The 17,777-nt window shown below is 44.5% G+C and overlaps 1 protein-coding gene across 2 annotated transcripts in view; it reads left to right on the plus strand.

Annotated features, from left to right (window-relative positions):
- The window catches only part of LOC147901833 (acetyl-CoA acetyltransferase 2-like), a 50,210-nt gene that overhangs the window by 4,724 nt on the left and 27,709 nt on the right, over positions 1-17,777 (plus strand). For both annotated transcript variants that reach the window (XR_015540988.1, XM_087374530.1), the window contains exons 5-7: positions 4,814-4,952; positions 14,883-14,960; positions 15,172-15,237. Coding sequence is in view for 1 of the 2 variants with exons in the window: in XM_087374530.1 (XP_087230656.1) it covers positions 4,814-4,952; positions 14,883-14,960; positions 15,172-15,237 (283 nt within the window). In the remaining variant the exon portion in view is untranslated. The remainder of the gene's footprint in view (positions 1-4,813; positions 4,953-14,882; positions 14,961-15,171; positions 15,238-17,777) is intronic.

Raw genomic sequence — 17,777 nt, forward strand, 5'->3', positions numbered from 1 at the left:
TTGTCATGAACGCATTCTGCACTGTGCATTGATGTGATTCAAAATGATGAGCTGAAATTGATAGCTGCATGCTTTTGTATTAGCTTCATGTCCATAATGGCCCATAAGCATGATTTTGTCAGAAAACAGAGCGCCGCCTGCTGTAGTCAACTCCTCCGCAGCAGCAGACTTGTCAGAAAGCAGAGCGCCATCTCCTCTAGTCAACTCTCCTGCAGCAGCAGACCAATATATCTAAATGGATAAACGGTCATGTAGACAACCAAAATAATATTTAATCATGCTCCCAAAAAGAACAGGACCATATACAAAATATCCTGCTCAAAGTGTGCCACCTGGATAGCTTGCTGCTTGCTTCTCCACCTTGCACCAAACTGAGGGTTTCACCCGCTGTCCTACTGCAGCTCAAAGTCCTCCAGACGTGTGGCCCGACAATGGCCTTCAGTGTCCTCCAAAAGGATCTCCAGGGTAGGACTGTTAGCTGCTCCTAGAGGCCTATATGTGCTGTTCTCCCAGGTAAAGTTTGGCACACAACAAGCTCTCCTGTGCTCTCTTTGATGCTCTTCTTCCTCGTGAAGTCTGCACCGAAGGAGGTGACTCCTGAACGAACAAGCCTCCCTCCCCTCTCCTCCTCCTTAAAAAAATAAATAAAATAAAATAAAATGGTGGCGTTTCTATAGGGATAGAGGGCTCCTAATCTGGCCGACCAGTCCCTATAACTGCCGACTGTCAGGCCTGCATGACTGGCTGACACGGCACTTCTACACTGACCTGTTCTGTTGCCTGCTGACCTGCTGCAGACCGAGCTGCACCTATGCCTATAAATAGGCCTAAAGAGTGCCACATGTGCTGCCTTCCGGTTCCTGCTGTTGCCAGCGCATCAGCCCGATGCCAGGGCCTTCTGCTGTTCAGCCCCTGTGGCCTCTTCATCCTCAGACCATGTGGCCTATCTTTGAGTCCCTTAATAAATGCAGGTCCTTCTCCCCCGTGCCTTCCTCATATGGGACTCACAGGTGGCGAGGTGTCATCTAATCCCCAACACTCCCTCTCAGTGACCCACAGTGGGCCTATATAGAGAAACGATAGAGAAACCATAGGGTTTGCAGTGGAGCGATCAGAAAATAGACAATACTCAGATACAACTGAAGAACGGAACTCAGAAAACATAGTGCCTGTCGGTAATATGAAAAACTGAATACAAGAACCTCAAGCCGTCGTGTCTGAAGGACCGTGGCTGAGGTGAATCAGAAAGATAATTCCATGTAGAGAGACAGTAGAAAAGATAGCAGCAGAGGGAGCGTAACGCAGTCCTCCGTGTAGCTCAATGATGACGAGGATGATGGGAGCTGGAGCTGCCCTAGGAAATGGCTGAAACCAGCATGCTCTGAGGAAGGAACCTTCAGGCTATCTGGAATAGCAATATGATGAAGAAAAGGAGCTGATCTGGGGCAGAAGGAGCTGATCTGTAGCAGAGGAGCAGAAGGGGACAGATTTGGAGTAGGATGGGACAGATCTGGAGCAGAAGGAGCTGATCTGAAGTAGAGGAGCAGAAGGGGACAGATCTGGAGTAGGATGGGACAGATCTGGAGCAGAAGGAGCTGAGCTGAAGTAGAGGAGCAGATCTGAGCACAGGAGCAGAAGTTGGGACAGATCTGGAGGAGAGGATGGAACAGCCAGGAGGTAGGAAGGAGAGGCAGCAGAGGAGGCAGCAGAGGAGGCAGAAGTGGAGAGGAGAGGTAGATGGAGCAGGCGGGCCTGCAGCAAAAGATGGAGGAGATGAGGAGCAGCTGCAGGTCCTGTCTTGTCACCGGAAGTGTGAGGGCAGAGGCCTTTTATAGGCCAGACCTAGCTGGTCGGTGGGCCGGCCAGCTGGTCGGTTGGGCCTGCCAGCTGGTCGGTGGGCTTGCCAGCTGGTCGGCCAACTGGTCGGCCAGATCTGGTCGGCCAGACCAGCTGGACTTTCTGGCCATTTGTTTGGCTAAGAGAGCTGGCATTTTGGCTGGCCTGTGAGCTATTTGATTGCCCCGTAAATTGGGGATTGCTCAGTTGCCTATACCCACTTGTTGATGCAAATGCTCCATCAGCTCTATCAGAAGTGTTCTCTAGAACCATTTGAAGCATCCTTGATCTTTTGTCCTTGAACCTGCAGCTTCTACTCTTCCAGGTCCAGATCCTCATAGGCAAGCCACCTTGGAACTAAACATCCATGGCACAACACTTCCTGATCACGAGCATGCTAGAATTCTTGAGCAATCCTTATACCTCCCTTAGGTTCATCCAGCCGTCCTTCTCATAACCCAAGGACAGCCTAGTTCCTATATCTACCATGTTATCATTCCGGCATTGCCCATAACCAAGTAAAGTAACACACATGAGTTAATGAATCCTTGTGGCTGCTCCACATAGTTTCCCATCACAACATATCCTTCCAGAAATCCTGGATCGCTCTCCAGTGGTCCCTAGAGACAAGCTTCGTCGGAGCACCCTTTTGAGTAATCCATCAGTAACAGCATACCTCATGATCTTATGATGTTCCCGTCTCCACCATAAATGCTGCAATAGGTTCATCTATTTTTGATTTCCATCACCACATATCCTTCCAGAAATCCTGGATCACTCTCCAGCAATCTCTAGTGACAAGCTCCAATTAGCGGACATGCAAATTTCACTTTGTGAAGTTTTTACCCATGTTGCGGTGTGCTGATATTGTGATAAATTCTTTCTATCTTAAGTGGTGCATTTCCCTATTAGCTAGTAAGCATTTTTGCGCGACAACACATCAGCAACTTTATTTTCCTTCCCTCTTTGGTACCAAATCGTCATGTGTAACTCTTGCATGAGTTTTGCCACCTAGCTTGGCGGCCTCTCAAGTCAGGTTGTTTACATAAATGTTTTAGAGTATCATGATGTACATTTACATAGAACTCTGAACCATATAAACAATGTCTCCATGTTTTTAAAGCATGGACAACGGCGCATAACTCTAATTCATGAGTTAGCCAATTTCATTGAGAGGGAGAAAGCTTCTTGCTTTCAAAGGCTACTGGCCTTTCTCCTTGGAGGAGAATTGCTCCTACCACAATGCCACTTGCATCAGTTTCAATGAAAAACGGCTTCTGGGAATCAATAATTTTTAACACTAGTCCTGAGACCACGGCTTGTTTAATGGCGTTAAGACTTTCTTGTTGATTCTGTCTCCATATTCAAGGTACTTTATTTGAGGTCAGATCAGTCAATGGTGATACTATCTTAGAATATCCTTTAATATGCCTTTGATAAAATTGGACAAATCCCAAGAGTGCTCACAAAGCGGTCAAACTCTGATAGGCCAAGTCAGTATCGCAGCCACTAATCCATCTGGAAAATATTAACCGGTTAGTGATTATTGAAATAGAGGGCCCATTTGTATTCCTGTTCCTTGGGAATTCTGATGCATCCATCAATAGTATCTGTAGTGTCCCTCAACACTCCCACTGTTGCTTGCTTTCTGTAAAACGTCGCCCAGAAATCACACAGTGCTAACTCAAATCTCACTCCTGTTCCTAATAGTGTACACAAGTGAATCTAGATAGATGCAGGCAGTTGATGAACTATGCACTGAGAATAGAAACAGTAATTATGTATTGCTCCTAGGATGGACAAGACGTTGTACAAAGGTGTGCATAGTGTACCACCATCTAGCAGTTAATGTACTGCAGGCACCACAAAACTGTTCTCCTACCTCCAGGCACCTCTACAATACTGTCAATTCTGCATGCTCTCCAAGAGCTTCAGTGGGCTGAGAGATGCCCATCAAAATACCTCCTTGATTCTCTGGTGGACAGTGACAGGTGAGGTACTCTTTGTGCCCTGATCCTTGACCTCCTCACTGCTTCTGTCTGAAGCCGATGGTGAGGCGCAAGTATCCTTGATTCCTAGCCTCCTCTTGCTCTGATGATGGCTTTGATGTGTGGATCCCTGCTGCCTGAACTGCAGTCCAAACTGAGGCATGAAACACACACAAGCTGAATAATAAACTGCCCCTTCCAGGGGACCTCTTTATAGGGCTAGTATGCCCCCAGGAACTAGCCGACTGGTTGGCTGATCTTGTCAACCTTCATGCTCCAATGGATCTTCAGCGGCCTGGAAAGATCCTGCTCCAACACCTCTCTTTGCCACTCTTCTTCCTGCTGAAGATCTGCTGTTCCAGAGGGTGTTTTCCTAACCTATCCCTAGCCTCTTTGCTGTTTTGGATGCAAGGCACAACAGATGCTCCCTGCTGCTATGGATGCAGCCCAAACTTGAGGCACAGGATGATCTTTGGACCCCCAACAGTAGGGCCCTTTTATAGGGCAAATGCCCCACTGACATGGCCAACCAAATTAGGGTACATCCGACTAGACCTACAGACCTTCCGTACTCATATATACATTTACTTGGCTATTGTTCATACTTGTCAAGCCTCTCTGACCTTGCAATTGTTTTTTGTAGGGGTTTAGATAATTTGTTGTATATTTGAAGCAGAAAACACATGTACAAGGCTTTTGACGATTTATGCTATCATTCATAGATTGGAAGATTTAGTATATTTGGTTTTATGCATCAACATTCATAGATTGGAAGATTTAGTATATCTCTTTTTAAGACAGAGATTGGAAGATTTAGTATATTGGGTTTTAAGACATCAACATTCCACAGAAGTCTGAACTATATTATGCTTTTAATTGCATTCCAATGTAAACTTTAGCTCAACAAAGTCTCTTGCTTTTGTTTCGACCTAAGTTTGGTTATTGATACCTCATTAGTTTAAGCATATTTGGTTCGCTTTGTTATTTAGACAAGGTTATCGACTCGGTCATGGAGAAATCGTGGATGGAATGATGAAAGATGGATTATGGGACGTCTACAACGATTATGGAATGGGTGTTTGTGCAGAATTGTGTGCCGAACAGCATCTTATAACTAGAGAAGAGCAGGTGCGAAGTCATGAAAGAACTTTTCAGCTGTTTATCATAGAGTCTTTCTTATGATGCTAGTCTCTCTCTCTCTCTCCACACACACACACATGAACACGTGTACACATTGTGTGTGTGTGTGTGTGAGAGAGAGAGAGAGAGAGAGAGAGAGAGAGAGAGAGAGAGAAAGAGAGAGAGATGTATTAACGTCTGCAAGAGGCCTCGCGGGCCTATGAGACAAAGTACACGCCAAAAAAGTAACTCATACAAGCCATTGAGGGCTGAAGCAAAGGTTTCACTAAGACCCTTGCTAAAAGCTAAAAAGCTTAAGTGCTAAACTAATGAAGCAAGTGTCGAAATACTAGAGTAGCGAAAGCCAAATAACAGAGAAGTATCAGGTGCTCAGAGCTAGCACTCCTAGTACATGCTCAGGTTTGGTATATCCAGGTAACCTAGTGGCTCTCTGATGAGATATAAGGAGCTCTTGTATCTGTGTTTGTCGAGTTGTCTCGTGACATAGGGGAGGGCATGGTCTCCTCGATCTCTGGATCCGGTGGGCTATGTCAAGGGTGGTGCCTCGCCTCTAAGAAGGGCTAAGATATACCGAACCTCGATTGTGCGTGCTCCCTATCCGTGTCGCACGTGGAGTGTCCCTTGTCTGGCATCATCGTGGGGACTCTCCTACTGCTAATCCATGATGCTCTTGTCTCCTCAAGCTCCTCTCCCTCAGCCTCACCGGCAGCTGACTCAGATGCATAGAAGTCTGTAACAAAAGTCTGTGACCTGTCGATATTGGTGACTTGTGGCATCAGTCTCTGCTGCTCTCCGATCTGTCGCATCAGTGCATCTCTCCGTCGACGCATCTCAATCAGGTAGAGCCCAACACAGCAGACTTGATTGTGAAAATGGATCGGCTATGAAAGTGGACCAAAGCCATGCCCCTATTGAAGAGGCAGTGGTATCATCCTCGTATGTCATAATAGACTGGACAGACACATAGAAAATGCTCCTCTGTCTCGATCTCCTCCATTTGGCATAGTGTGCAAGTCCTCTGCTCTCTGGGTATGCCTGCATCTCTCCCTGCCTCAATCCGCAACTGATGTGATGAGACTTGCAATTGACCGATGGCGACCCTCAGTGCATGTGAGACTCTCCTATCCTCGAGATACTGAGCTCTGGTGACAAGACCGTGCTCTGAGACCCTCAGGAAGTGGTCATGGTAGAACTGGATCTTAGTGGAGAACTCCTCTCCCCCCCAAGCCCTAGATGTATGGAGCTAGAGGAGGTCCAACCATATGATATGGTTGATCTCATCTCGTGGGATCATCTTGCGTGGTGCATCCAAACTGTACTGAAAAGGGGGAAGTCTGTCCATTTGAATGCCGTGACTACCAAACCACGTGGATATCCGTGCATACCATGCCGTATCAACACTGCTCTCTGCTAGTCGCTTAGAGGGCTCTAATGCTAGCCTCGGTAATCTCCACTGGGGTAAGGCCCAGACTCTGTGGAGGAATGTCATTGTCTGAAAGATGGCATCAGCCTGGAGAGGGGTCATGGCGAACTCTGCCTGTATAATGTGGTGGGGCACTGAGGGTTTACTCCGAATCATCCTAGATCCCATAGTCACCTGTAGCCTCTCAAATCTACTCCACTCTGTCGCTGAAATATCACTCCCCAAGAAGGGTGCTGCATACATGGTAGTTAGTCTCACCAGCATGTCAAAAAGCCAACCCTTCGTCGGAGGGTCCTAGAAGTGTGCCTGGAAGCATCGTCTCTCTCGTCGGGCCACCTCGTGTGAGTCTCGCCGTATGTGCATGGATCCTCGTGAAACCTGGTCTAGTGAACACTACCTCCAAATATGTGTAAGATTGCACTATCTCCAGAGGCTCGTCATTGTATGTGAAGCTATGTTGATGTGACACTGCTCGCGAGGTGTTGAAGATCATAACCTTGGTTTTCCCAAGGTTAACAATCAAATCTCTCTCTCTCTCTGTAGAACATCTCCAGAGCCTCTAGATGTTTCTGAAGTCCCTCTGTTGAGGAAGATATGAGGACTATGTTATCAACGTACAACAATATCTGCACCATCAGGTCAGCTAGAAGCAAACCCTCTCCACCCAGATGATTGACAAAAGAAGTGATCTCATCAATATAGAGCTCGAAAAGAGTAGGCGATAGGGGGCAGCCTTGTTTTACTCTGATAGTTCTCTCAACCCAGTCTGATAGGCTTCCTGGGGCACGTACCCTCCCTCTGACAGACTCATACAGACTCATGACTCCCCAAATCATGATCTCTGGGAGCTGCAACTCTTGTAACCTCCCGATCGGGCGAGAGCGTGGGACAGTATCGAATGCCTTATGAAAGTCTACAAGTGTAGACTTTTGATGCCTTGACTTCAGGGTGAAAATGTGGTCCAGGGTGGAGTGCTGTCTCTAAAAGCTTGCCTGCCCAAGTGCACGCTGCCCATGACCCTATGTGTGGCTACTATCAGAGCCATGTCGGTTCTCTATTCTAGAGCTCTTACTTGCTTGCTAGTATAGAAGCCTACTGCCCCTCTAAATTTGTTGCTAATATTGCCTATTCTACTTCCATCTATTGTCTCATCTCTCGCCCTTATTCCATGCTTCGTCCAATCTTTCACGTCAACAAGCCCATCAGCATAGTAGCTAGCAAAGGAGAAGGCAAGCGGCATAGCAAGTGCTAATAGCAGTCGCTTTGGAGGAGCAGCGACACAGGGAGCAGCATGAACGTCAGAAGCAAAGAGTATCTCCTTGTGTGCTTAGACAAAGGAGGTTGATGCAATAAGCCGTGTATGTAGGAAGCATATTCATCTTCGAGTAACAACTTACATTTCCTTGAAATACGTCTCTACTGAATTAGTTCATACAAAGCTATTCTCAGAGCATATTGTGTGCCACGGCCCTTTTTTTATCTCTTTATGTCTGCACATTCTAAAAGCTCTTGGTTGTTGGAAGGGAGGATGTACTCGCTAGTTTAAGGTATTTGAAGGTTTCTCAGAGGATGTACTGGCAGAGTTTGGGTAGGATCCGGGTGGATAGACGAGATCATGAGTACCAAAGCTTAGCTTCTACAGAGATCACTTCTTACATATCACAGCGGAGGGTTTCATTGAGCCACTAGGATACACGCAGATTCACCTACCCCACTCGATGAGGATCTCTCTTGGGCAGTTCCGGGTCTCTTCACACAGACTTCACATCGAGAGCGGCAGAGCAGAGCGACTACCCAGGGAGCGGCACATATGCACACTATGTGACATACAGGAGGTTGAGACAGAGGAGCATTTCATCTTCAGGTGTCCTGTGTACTATGAGATTCGAGGACGCTTCCACTGCCTCTTCAGAGATAGTTATGGGATTTTAGCCCATTTCCTCTCCTACCCAGACGAGCGGTGTTTGGCAGGTTTCATTCACGAGGCACTTAGACACCGCGAGAGGATACTCCGAGCACGGAGACAGGAGCAGACTTCTTCCTCGGTTGATCCCTCTCAGAGCTCTATCACGGAGTTCTTTTAGCTAGATCACATGGACCCCAACGAGATGAGGCTTCGACATGATCGTGACCCGGAGCCCGTGACCCGAGAGCTCAGACAGAGGGTCGACACACAGATCACACTTGGAGACATCCCCTCCTTGTTTAGAGTTGGAGCTCGACCGACGGGGGTCACAGTAGCCCTGGTTAGACGCAGAGCTACGACCAGGAGACGTGCCAAGACCACACCTCTGAGTGGCCGACAACACTCTATTGCTGACTTCATGCCTCCACTGCCTCATCCGTCCTGATATCTTGCTGTTGCTGGGGATGATGATGATATTGATGATGATGCTGAGATTGATATATAGTCGACCATCGACATGACTATGTTGTACTTAGGACTTAGTACTGCCATTCTGCATTTTGCATTTTGCATTGGTATGGATGCACGTTTAGTAGCTCTACTACCACAGCTCGTTGTATCAGGATTTTCACAGTCTCATAGACCCATCGGTCTTCCGAAGACTTTAATAAACTTTCTTTCTTTCTCAACCTTCTTTGTCGTAGTTCAGTGCTCAAGCTAACGGTACGAAGAGTTCAACATAGCCGGGTATATCATTTCGAGTTTTGCATCTGGAGGTTCTGAATATCTCTTGCCTTGGTTCTTGAGCTACTAAGCAATCTTTGTGTGGAGATGCTCCTCTGAATTTGACGAAACTTGTTTTCCTTCTTCCGCGACAAATTTTTAGATGCAAATAGCCGTGCGACATATCCATAGACCTTTGTTTTTTAGCTAAGGTTTACAAAGGTTTCTTCTATTGACACATGGCAGCTCGTTTATCTTTTACTCTTCTTTACAAAGATCCCTAGTAAATCCTTATTACAAATCAATTGTATAGTTGACTGTGGCCTCTTGGCTTTCATGGTGTATGTAACACACTTCAATGGACCTAAAGCTCATTTTTTGAGCATATGCACTTTGAGTTGTAAACTCATTGTAATTGTTGTTTTTAAAGGGATTAGACACTACCGGATTCTTCATAAGCCGGTAAGACCTTCCCGATGGTGAAGTATACTATCACCATTGACAAATTTGATGGAACGGGCTTCCATACATGGCAAGTCTCTATCTGCTACTTCCTCATGTCTCAGGGAGTTTGGTCACTTGTTAAGCGAACACAAAAAATTTATGAAAGTGACGAACATGACAAGGAAGATGATGATGAGAAGGCACAATCAATAATTGCGTTCCATCTCACCAAGGATCTTATCCGCCATGTCTCGGAGCTTACATCGGCCAAAGCTATGTGGGAGCAGTTGGAGAACTTATATGGTGCCGAGGGTAAAAATTCAAAGTTAGCACTTAAGATTCAATTTCATGATCTGAAGATGCAATCCAATGAAGCACTTGGCACCCATATCTCTAAGCTCAAAAGCATCATGGCAAATTAGCTTCAATCTACTTCACAGAGGATGAAGACGACGCCATTGCAATGCCTCTTAAAAGTATGCCACCCGTATATGATGCCCTTGTTACAGCACTCATGAATCTCCCATCTCCATCTTTTGAGGGATGCATTTCTTCACTTCTCAAAGAAGAAAGCAAGGTGAAGGATCGAGCCTCTACATCGGCATCCACAGCCTCAACAACCACTTCACAGGCTCTTTCCATGACTGAGAAAGTACGTCTAAAGTGTACCTTTTGCAAGAAGAAAGGCACTTGAATCCCGGTGCTTCAAGAATTATCCATCAAGAAAGAAGTGTGGCAAATGTGGGACCATCGGCCATCTCATCTGTGAGTGTACCGGAGATAGTTCATCTAAAAAAGCAAGCAACTATGCTCAAGCCACTTCTCCAAAGCTACCTGAAGGGCTCCTTTGGGCCTATGTTTTCTTGTAACCCTATGGTAAAAGCATCTTGTATGGAAATGCCTCTCTCTATAAAGGCACAGTCTATAAATAGTCGAGAGTGTAAGGCATAGTCTATAAGAGTCGGGAGTGTAAGTCCAATGCAATCTTGCATTGGACTTCATCTTCTCCATGCTTCATCTTCTGCTGTGCTTATAGTTGTATGTTCTCTTTAGTTTATTGACACAAGCTATTGCCAAATCTCAGCTACTGCCTGCTTCACCTTCTCATCCTGAAGAAGGTCATCTGGAACGCGAACCCCCCTTTGGGGGAGTCGTCAACGGGGGGTTGATCTAGCTGAAGCACAGATGGGGAGTGGTCCAACATCGTAGGATCTGCCAAAATGCCCATGGAATCCCACCTACATGTCCATGGATACCACTACATGAACGAGCTAGATAATAGAATTCTTTTCTTCTGCTTTTTCATAGTGGCAGACTATATGCAATAAACAACAAAACAAAAAGATCATGTTCAGTCTTAGCCATGGAAGTAGGTATGCGTTGTTCTTTGCCTTGCCATATTGGTGGAGTCTATGTAAATTAGTGCAGATGTGGAGAGATGCATCTCTATGTAGTGCACTCGGTAGTGAAGTTGCTAGTGAAATTTTGAAGATAATTCACGAAATGCAAAAATTAATTCTATTACCTAGTAAGAGAGTAATTGTGCAAGGTCGATGATTGGTACACATATCAACGGTAACTTATGAAGTAAACTGAATTCAACAGCAGATAGTCACCAACTTATGAAGTAAACTGAATTCAACATTAGATAGTCACCAAGTAGATGGCTATTATTGTTAGAAACATGGTGAGAGAGAGAGAGAGAGAGATTAGGGTGTGAGGAAATGATGCTCAAATGAAGACATGAAGAAGCTTCATTCATCAAGCATATCATGATAAGTGAAGTACAAGCCTTCTATAGGCTACTCACTCACACATTAGCACCATGTGCACATGGGATAAGTCCCATAGTGACATGTGGCACTCACACAACACATCACATCACCACACACTCTTTTCTCCAACACCCCCTTCAAAGCAAAGAGTGTGAGACCCAACACGATCCCCCCTCCACCGCAATACGGCAAAGAGCAAGTCCAACTATCCACCAACACCTCTCGCGTGATAGCGACTTCTCAGTCACCTTGCGACCGGCAAGGGCAAACCATCACTTGTCAACCCCCCTCTGAATTGGGTGGTCAATACCATCAAACCAAAGTAAAAGACAATACATTCATTTTTGGGGGACAACCGAGGGTAGAGCACCTCTTATTGAGTCAAGAATGAGAACCTTTATTGACTCAACACAAACAAACGTAGCATAGGGGCCTAGAAAGCCCACAACCTTGGTCGAAAGGATCCTCGTCCTCAAGAGAGAGACCATGAACCTCTGCTGTAGCTGCATGTATCTCCTCCGGGGGCTCTTCAGGTTCAGCTTGTTTTTCAGCCAGGAGATTGGCATGATGCTTCTTTTGTTCCTGTTCCTTCTTCTTGAAGCAATGGGCTTAAATGTGTCCTTTCCTCTTGCAAAACCTGCAAATAATGTTCTTGTCTGTCTTTCATTTGCTTGTGGAAGCAAATGCTTGATCACCAGGAGAGGCGAGAGCAGCTTCCTTATTGTGACGGTCCTTCTCAATGAGGAGTGCCACCGTATTGTCAAACATGGTAGTGGCAAGGCGAAGGACTTCAAGAGTGTGCTCAAAGCGAGAAATTCCATGCATACTCTTCATAAGGACATCCATCTTATCTTCATCATTAGGTGGGCTCTTCAAACTTGAAAGTTGTTCAACAAGAGATTGAAATCACGCTAGATGATCACTCAAATCATCACTCTCTTCCATTTTCAAATTATAAAACTTGAGCTTCAGAAAGACTTTAGAGTTAGTGATTTTATTACCAAACAAGGTCTCGAGGCGATTCCAAATCTGCTTAGCTGTCGACTTAAAATCAACACGATGGATGAGAGAGTCGGCTAAGCAAAGACCAATGAGGGCAATGGCCTTAGCATTCTACTGCTTCTTCCCCAGACCTCACGCCAAGTGAGAAAGACGAGTTCCTAGAAAGTGTGTTCAAAAATTTCCCTGACCTCTTCGCAACTAGCTACCGCCACCTTCGCCATGTGACTGCCATAGAGCACAAGATAGAGCTGAAGCCTAATGCAAAGCATGTGGCTCAAAAGTATCGGAGATTAGGGCTGCTTTGCGCTCAGAGTTGCAGAAACTTGCAGAAGCTGGGTTTATTGTTTCGGTTCACAATACTGAATGGGTTTCACCAATGGTAGTCACCCCAAAGAAAAACAACAAGTGGCGGGTCTGCTTCAACTATAAGAAACTCAATGCGGCCACCAAGAGGGACCATCATCCTCTTCCCTTTCAAGACCTCACTGATCAAGTAATTCAACCTAGTCATCCTCAATAACATCCCAAACTCCTTCATGCATAAGGAGCAGCTGCATTTTGGTTTGCCATGTGGGAAAACCTTCCCCGTTGAACTTCTCCACGAGCAAGGAAGTAGAAGACAATGAAGTCATGATGGCAAAGACGTTCGTGAAGGTGGGCAGCAAGCAGAAATGAAGACCTAGCAAAGGAATGGGCTAGTCTCGGTCTTCAAAACAGAACAACAATCTCCTTGTGTGTGAAAGAGAAGATATAAATGCCTAGTGATGCTCCAAATGTGAACCCGAATCAGAGAGCAGCAAAGATATGCCTCGAAATGTGAAACTGAGTGCTGCAACAGGTCCAAACCCCTCAAAACGGCTCACAAGAGCACTTCGAAATTCTGTAGCGGCTATCTGATGCAGAAAACAGCTGATGTAGATGTGGTAAAGGCCTCAAAGCAACTCGGAAACGCCTCTGCTGAATGCAGATATGCAGCAGCAAACAGCTGATGTAGACGTGGTAAAGGCCTCAAAGCAACTCGGAAATGCCTCTACTGAATGCAGATATGCAGCAGCAAGCTCAAAAGACATCGGAAATGCCTCCAAAGGCACTCGAAGTGCTGCACAAAGTGCTCACAACTTACAAGTGGTCGAATACACAGCAGCAGCAAGTTGAGGCTATCTTGGGCGTCAAAAAGCTCTGAAAAAGCCTAAAAAATAACCCTGGAAACCCTCACGTGCAGAAGTATGCTGATTAAGATGCCGACCAGGTAGCTATCAGGTCGCCAAAGCTACCTAAACCATCACATGTGCATGGAGGAGGCAGTAAACAGAGACTAATGGCTGGAGAAAGAGGTAGGACCGAGGTGAAATAGAGTAGGGCTGAGGTGGCTACAGAAATGGAGACTACAACTATGTTAGGGTTTCGAATTAGAGTTAGGTCTAGGATGACGTGGCAGCTATGGCAGGTGGCTCTGATACCATGTTAGAAACATGGTGGTGAGAGAGAGAGAGAGAGAGAGAGAGAGAGAGAGAGAGAGAGAGAGAGGGTTAGGGTGTGAGGAAATGATGCTCAAATGAAGACATGAAGAAGGCTTTCATTCATTCAGTATATCATGATAAGTGAAGTACAAGCCTTATATAGGCTACTCACTGACACATTAGCACCGTGTGCATATGGGATAAGTCCCATAGTGACACGTGGCACTCACACATGTGAACTAGTACTAGAACTCCTAGTACTACACACCAACACATCACATCACCACACACTTTGGCTATGATATCTTTGACAATTATCTCTATAGGAGTTGCACTATTCTTATAAAGGAGAAGAAGTAGACAGAAAGCAAAACTCTTGTTTTCACTAATGCATTAAAGGTGATACAATACTTTGTACTGCCATCCACCCATAATTACCGCATAGCATATTGCCATTGATCCCACTTTGTGTGTTATGGATTGTGTTCATTACAATAATATCTTTCAAAGTCTTTTGGCTAAGTATTGCATATGTAGGTGTGGTGGCAAGAACTTTTTGGGTGCTGCATATGCCTCACCCTCACATTTATGACAGGCACACGTGTGATAGGCAAGCTTGTAGAATCATCCGTCTATCAAAGTTGTAAAAAGGAACCTCAGATAAAGGTGGAAGTACTCCACTCATCCTTTGATTTTCAGCAGTTCATTTAGGATTGCTATCTGAACCTCTTTACCATAATATGCTTTGTGATACTACATAACTCGTGTTTGGAGCTTAATCACAAGTAGAAAAGACTTTGTTAATGCACTAATCAAACATTCCAGCTTGATTACGAGGAGAATAAGAATTTGCAAGTGTAAGGATTGCCTTTCTACAAGCAAAGCATACTCTTCACACAACCTTGAGGGCTACGGGGTAAAATGTCAGTTGTTTCTTTTAGGATTAAAATCACAGATTTAGAGGAGGCAATCTTTCAAGCATTGTAAATCTTTATTCAAGGAAAGCCCTGTTTTGTTCCTTTGGAAAATGGTGGATTCTTTTTTATGGCAATATCTTTTCATGGATTTGCTGCTGAATGAAGCATTTCTTGGAGCTTGGGAGGTGCACTATTGTTTTTTTGCACTTCTGAGGTTACATCTGAAAGTTAACTTGTGGTCTTCATGTCGCTGATGTGTGGAGATCAGGATAACTATTCTATTCAAAGTTACGAACGAGCAATTGCGGCACACAAAACTGGTGCTCTCTCATGGGAAATTGTGCCGGTATTGCATTCTTAATTTTCAATTATCCTAGTTACGATTATCCTATTTGCGAAACTGGTGCTCTCTCATGGGAAATTGTGCTGGTATTGCATTCTGAATTTTCAATTATCTCATCATGGGGACCTACTTGCGATGATTAATTCAGGAATTGCCAAATTTTTGTGGTGTTATTCATTTTACAAGATGACTAAAATGGCCTTCTTGTTTCCAGGTTGAGATACCTGGGGGAAAAGGAAAACCTGCAGTGGTTATAGATAAAGACGAGGGCATTGATAAGGTATTATATTTGACTATAAGAGAGAACCAAAAGGATCAGAAAATACTTTTTAATTTTGAACTTGGGTGTTGGTTAAGATAGGCCTTTTGGTTGATCTGTGTGTTCCTAGGGCTTTGTTTTAGATATCTGCAAAATATAATGTGATTCAAAGAAATAATGACACTAATTGTCTCAGAAGGTCCAACGGCATCACGGATGACATTTAATGGAGTTTTCATTCTGCATGCAAATATGTGTAGTAGTGAAATGCAACAAATTCTATTGAGAAATTTACCCCATTTTGAAAGGGGTAAATTGGTATTTGGATAAAAGGGCTGCTTAAAGGTTTGATCTCGGCTGTGAAACCAATCCTCCGTTGCAATTGACCAAGCATATCTCACTCCTCTAAAATGGGTCGCCCGTATTCAAAAAATCATAGCTAGCAATCTGCTAGTGATTCTCAACCCGAATCAACTGCAAAAAATTCCTAATTTTCTGTAGAAAATTTCCAATGGGCTGAGAGATTAGGAGCAAGAGGTGGGGAGGGAGAGAGGTGGAGGATGGGTGGGCTGAGGAGGGAAGAGAGGGGAGGCAGAGACGGAAGAGATGTTCATTAATATATGTAGGTTAACCTAAGTTATTCGTGCCACTCTTCCTCTCCCTCACCGCTCTGGCTTTCTCTCAGCCTCTTGGATCTATTCACTTGTCTTCTACTACTAATCGTGCCGCTGTGCCTCTCCCACGCCGCTCTGGCTTTCTCTCAGCGTCTCCCCACTCTCTCTCAGCCTCTCCCTCTCTACCCTCTCTTTCGTTCTCCACTTGTCCTCCCTCTCCACCGCTCAGCCACATCCCCTGGCTCCCCTCTATATAGTCAGCCAAGAAGATTCTGGAAACAAGCTTCTCGAACCTGCCACCCGCTTCTCGAAAAGAAAACGCCATATATTACGTCGATTAAGAGCTGCTCGGTGGCCGATTAAGACCTTGCGCTTAGTTTAGTTGTTTTCAATCCTCATGACTAATGCTAATATGATTTCTCAACATCTTGGGCACCTATTGAGAAATTTACCCCATTTTGATGTGACATGGTACAATCACCTTTCTTGACATAGAAACTAACAAGGTTTCTTGTTTAACTATTATGTTGCTAGAACTTTATCATATACCTAAAGAGACATGCAAATGCAAACAGTAGACAACAAAAATGTAGATAGAATTCAATGGTGAAGAAGAACATGGAGCGCCATTCATGGCAGATGAAGCAAGATCCCATGGCTTGCGAAAAGCTGGAATGGCCAAGCTCAATCCAACAGAAATAGGAACTTGATGAGCTACCCTCATGATATACATGAAAATATAATGTCAGCCATATAAGCCTATTCACACTGGTACGTATACAGTTAACGGGGACCCACCATTCATTACACCATCGTAAATAATCCTCTTAAAGGTACTTTTAGTACTTTACATTAAATTTTATATATGCAGGTCTAGAAGTATCTAAATTAAAATTTGAAAGTTGTAGTTTCTTCGTAACCAGTCCTATCTTTTTCCAAGTTCATTTCATCCCCCCCTACTTCAGCATTTTGTTCTCAAAAATGTAGTAATGCACCTGGATATCTTAATTGCTGCATTTAAGAAAGAAAAGTAGTCCACTAAACCTGAAAATAGCCTTAATACACTCCCATTTCTCGCCATTGTTCGAGAAATGTTGGCTCCCCCCATGTGTTGTCGTTTTTAGCTAACCCCTTCCATGTGATTCAATTTCTGGCCGTTTCTCACCTCCTTGGTTCTATACCCAATAATAAAATTTGTTCCTGGGCTAAAATACTTTCATCATCAATTGGCTTACGGTCAGAGAAGTATGATCATTTTTGCTCAACACACTTTTTTCAGCGTACTAACATGATATTGTGTGAATTTTTATGTTGGAAGGCAAATCCAACTCTCGTCTCTTGTGGAGAACCGAAATTGGAATAAAAAACCTTGGAGATGATTTCTCACTAGTTGTTTTTGCCAGCTTGGAGTATTGGTGAGGTTGCAGCCTGAATTATACTTAATATCCAATAATAAAGTTCCTTGGTGACCCGTATTTATCATTATAGTTCGTCTTTTCTTCGGCTGTTTTTATAGGTCTTTTAAATATCATGCATGTACAGCAGCTTATCTAGGACTGCAGGTACAATTATTTCCCTTAGATCCATTTTGGAGGGCTGGAGTTGTTTATAACCATATAGAGCAAAAATATTTGATGGATTGTGGGGAGTAGAATTATAACTGCAGAGTAGAATTATAACTGCATTCTGTGAGATGTTTCCAATCTACCTATATAGTCTGCTGGTCAGAAACATAATGCCTGAGGTAGCGTTTCAGTCATTGGTTGACCTTGTCTGTCTGCCCATCAAAGATGCCAAGCTATGCTGAGATTTAGCTTTATCCATCAACTCCCTCCAAAAGTGTGAATCAATTTTGCTATCCCTGTCACACACTCTCTCTCTTGGCAGCCCATGCAGAAAGAATTGAGCTTTTGGAGAGGCTGTATAAGTAGTCTTATGGCATGAAGT

Source organism: Dipteris shenzhenensis, chromosome 5 (genome assembly GCF_047967505.1).
Source record: "Dipteris shenzhenensis isolate YYH24624 ecotype China chromosome 5, Dip_SZ_1.0, whole genome shotgun sequence".
Classification (NCBI taxonomy): Eukaryota; Viridiplantae; Streptophyta; class Polypodiopsida; order Gleicheniales; family Dipteridaceae; genus Dipteris; species Dipteris shenzhenensis.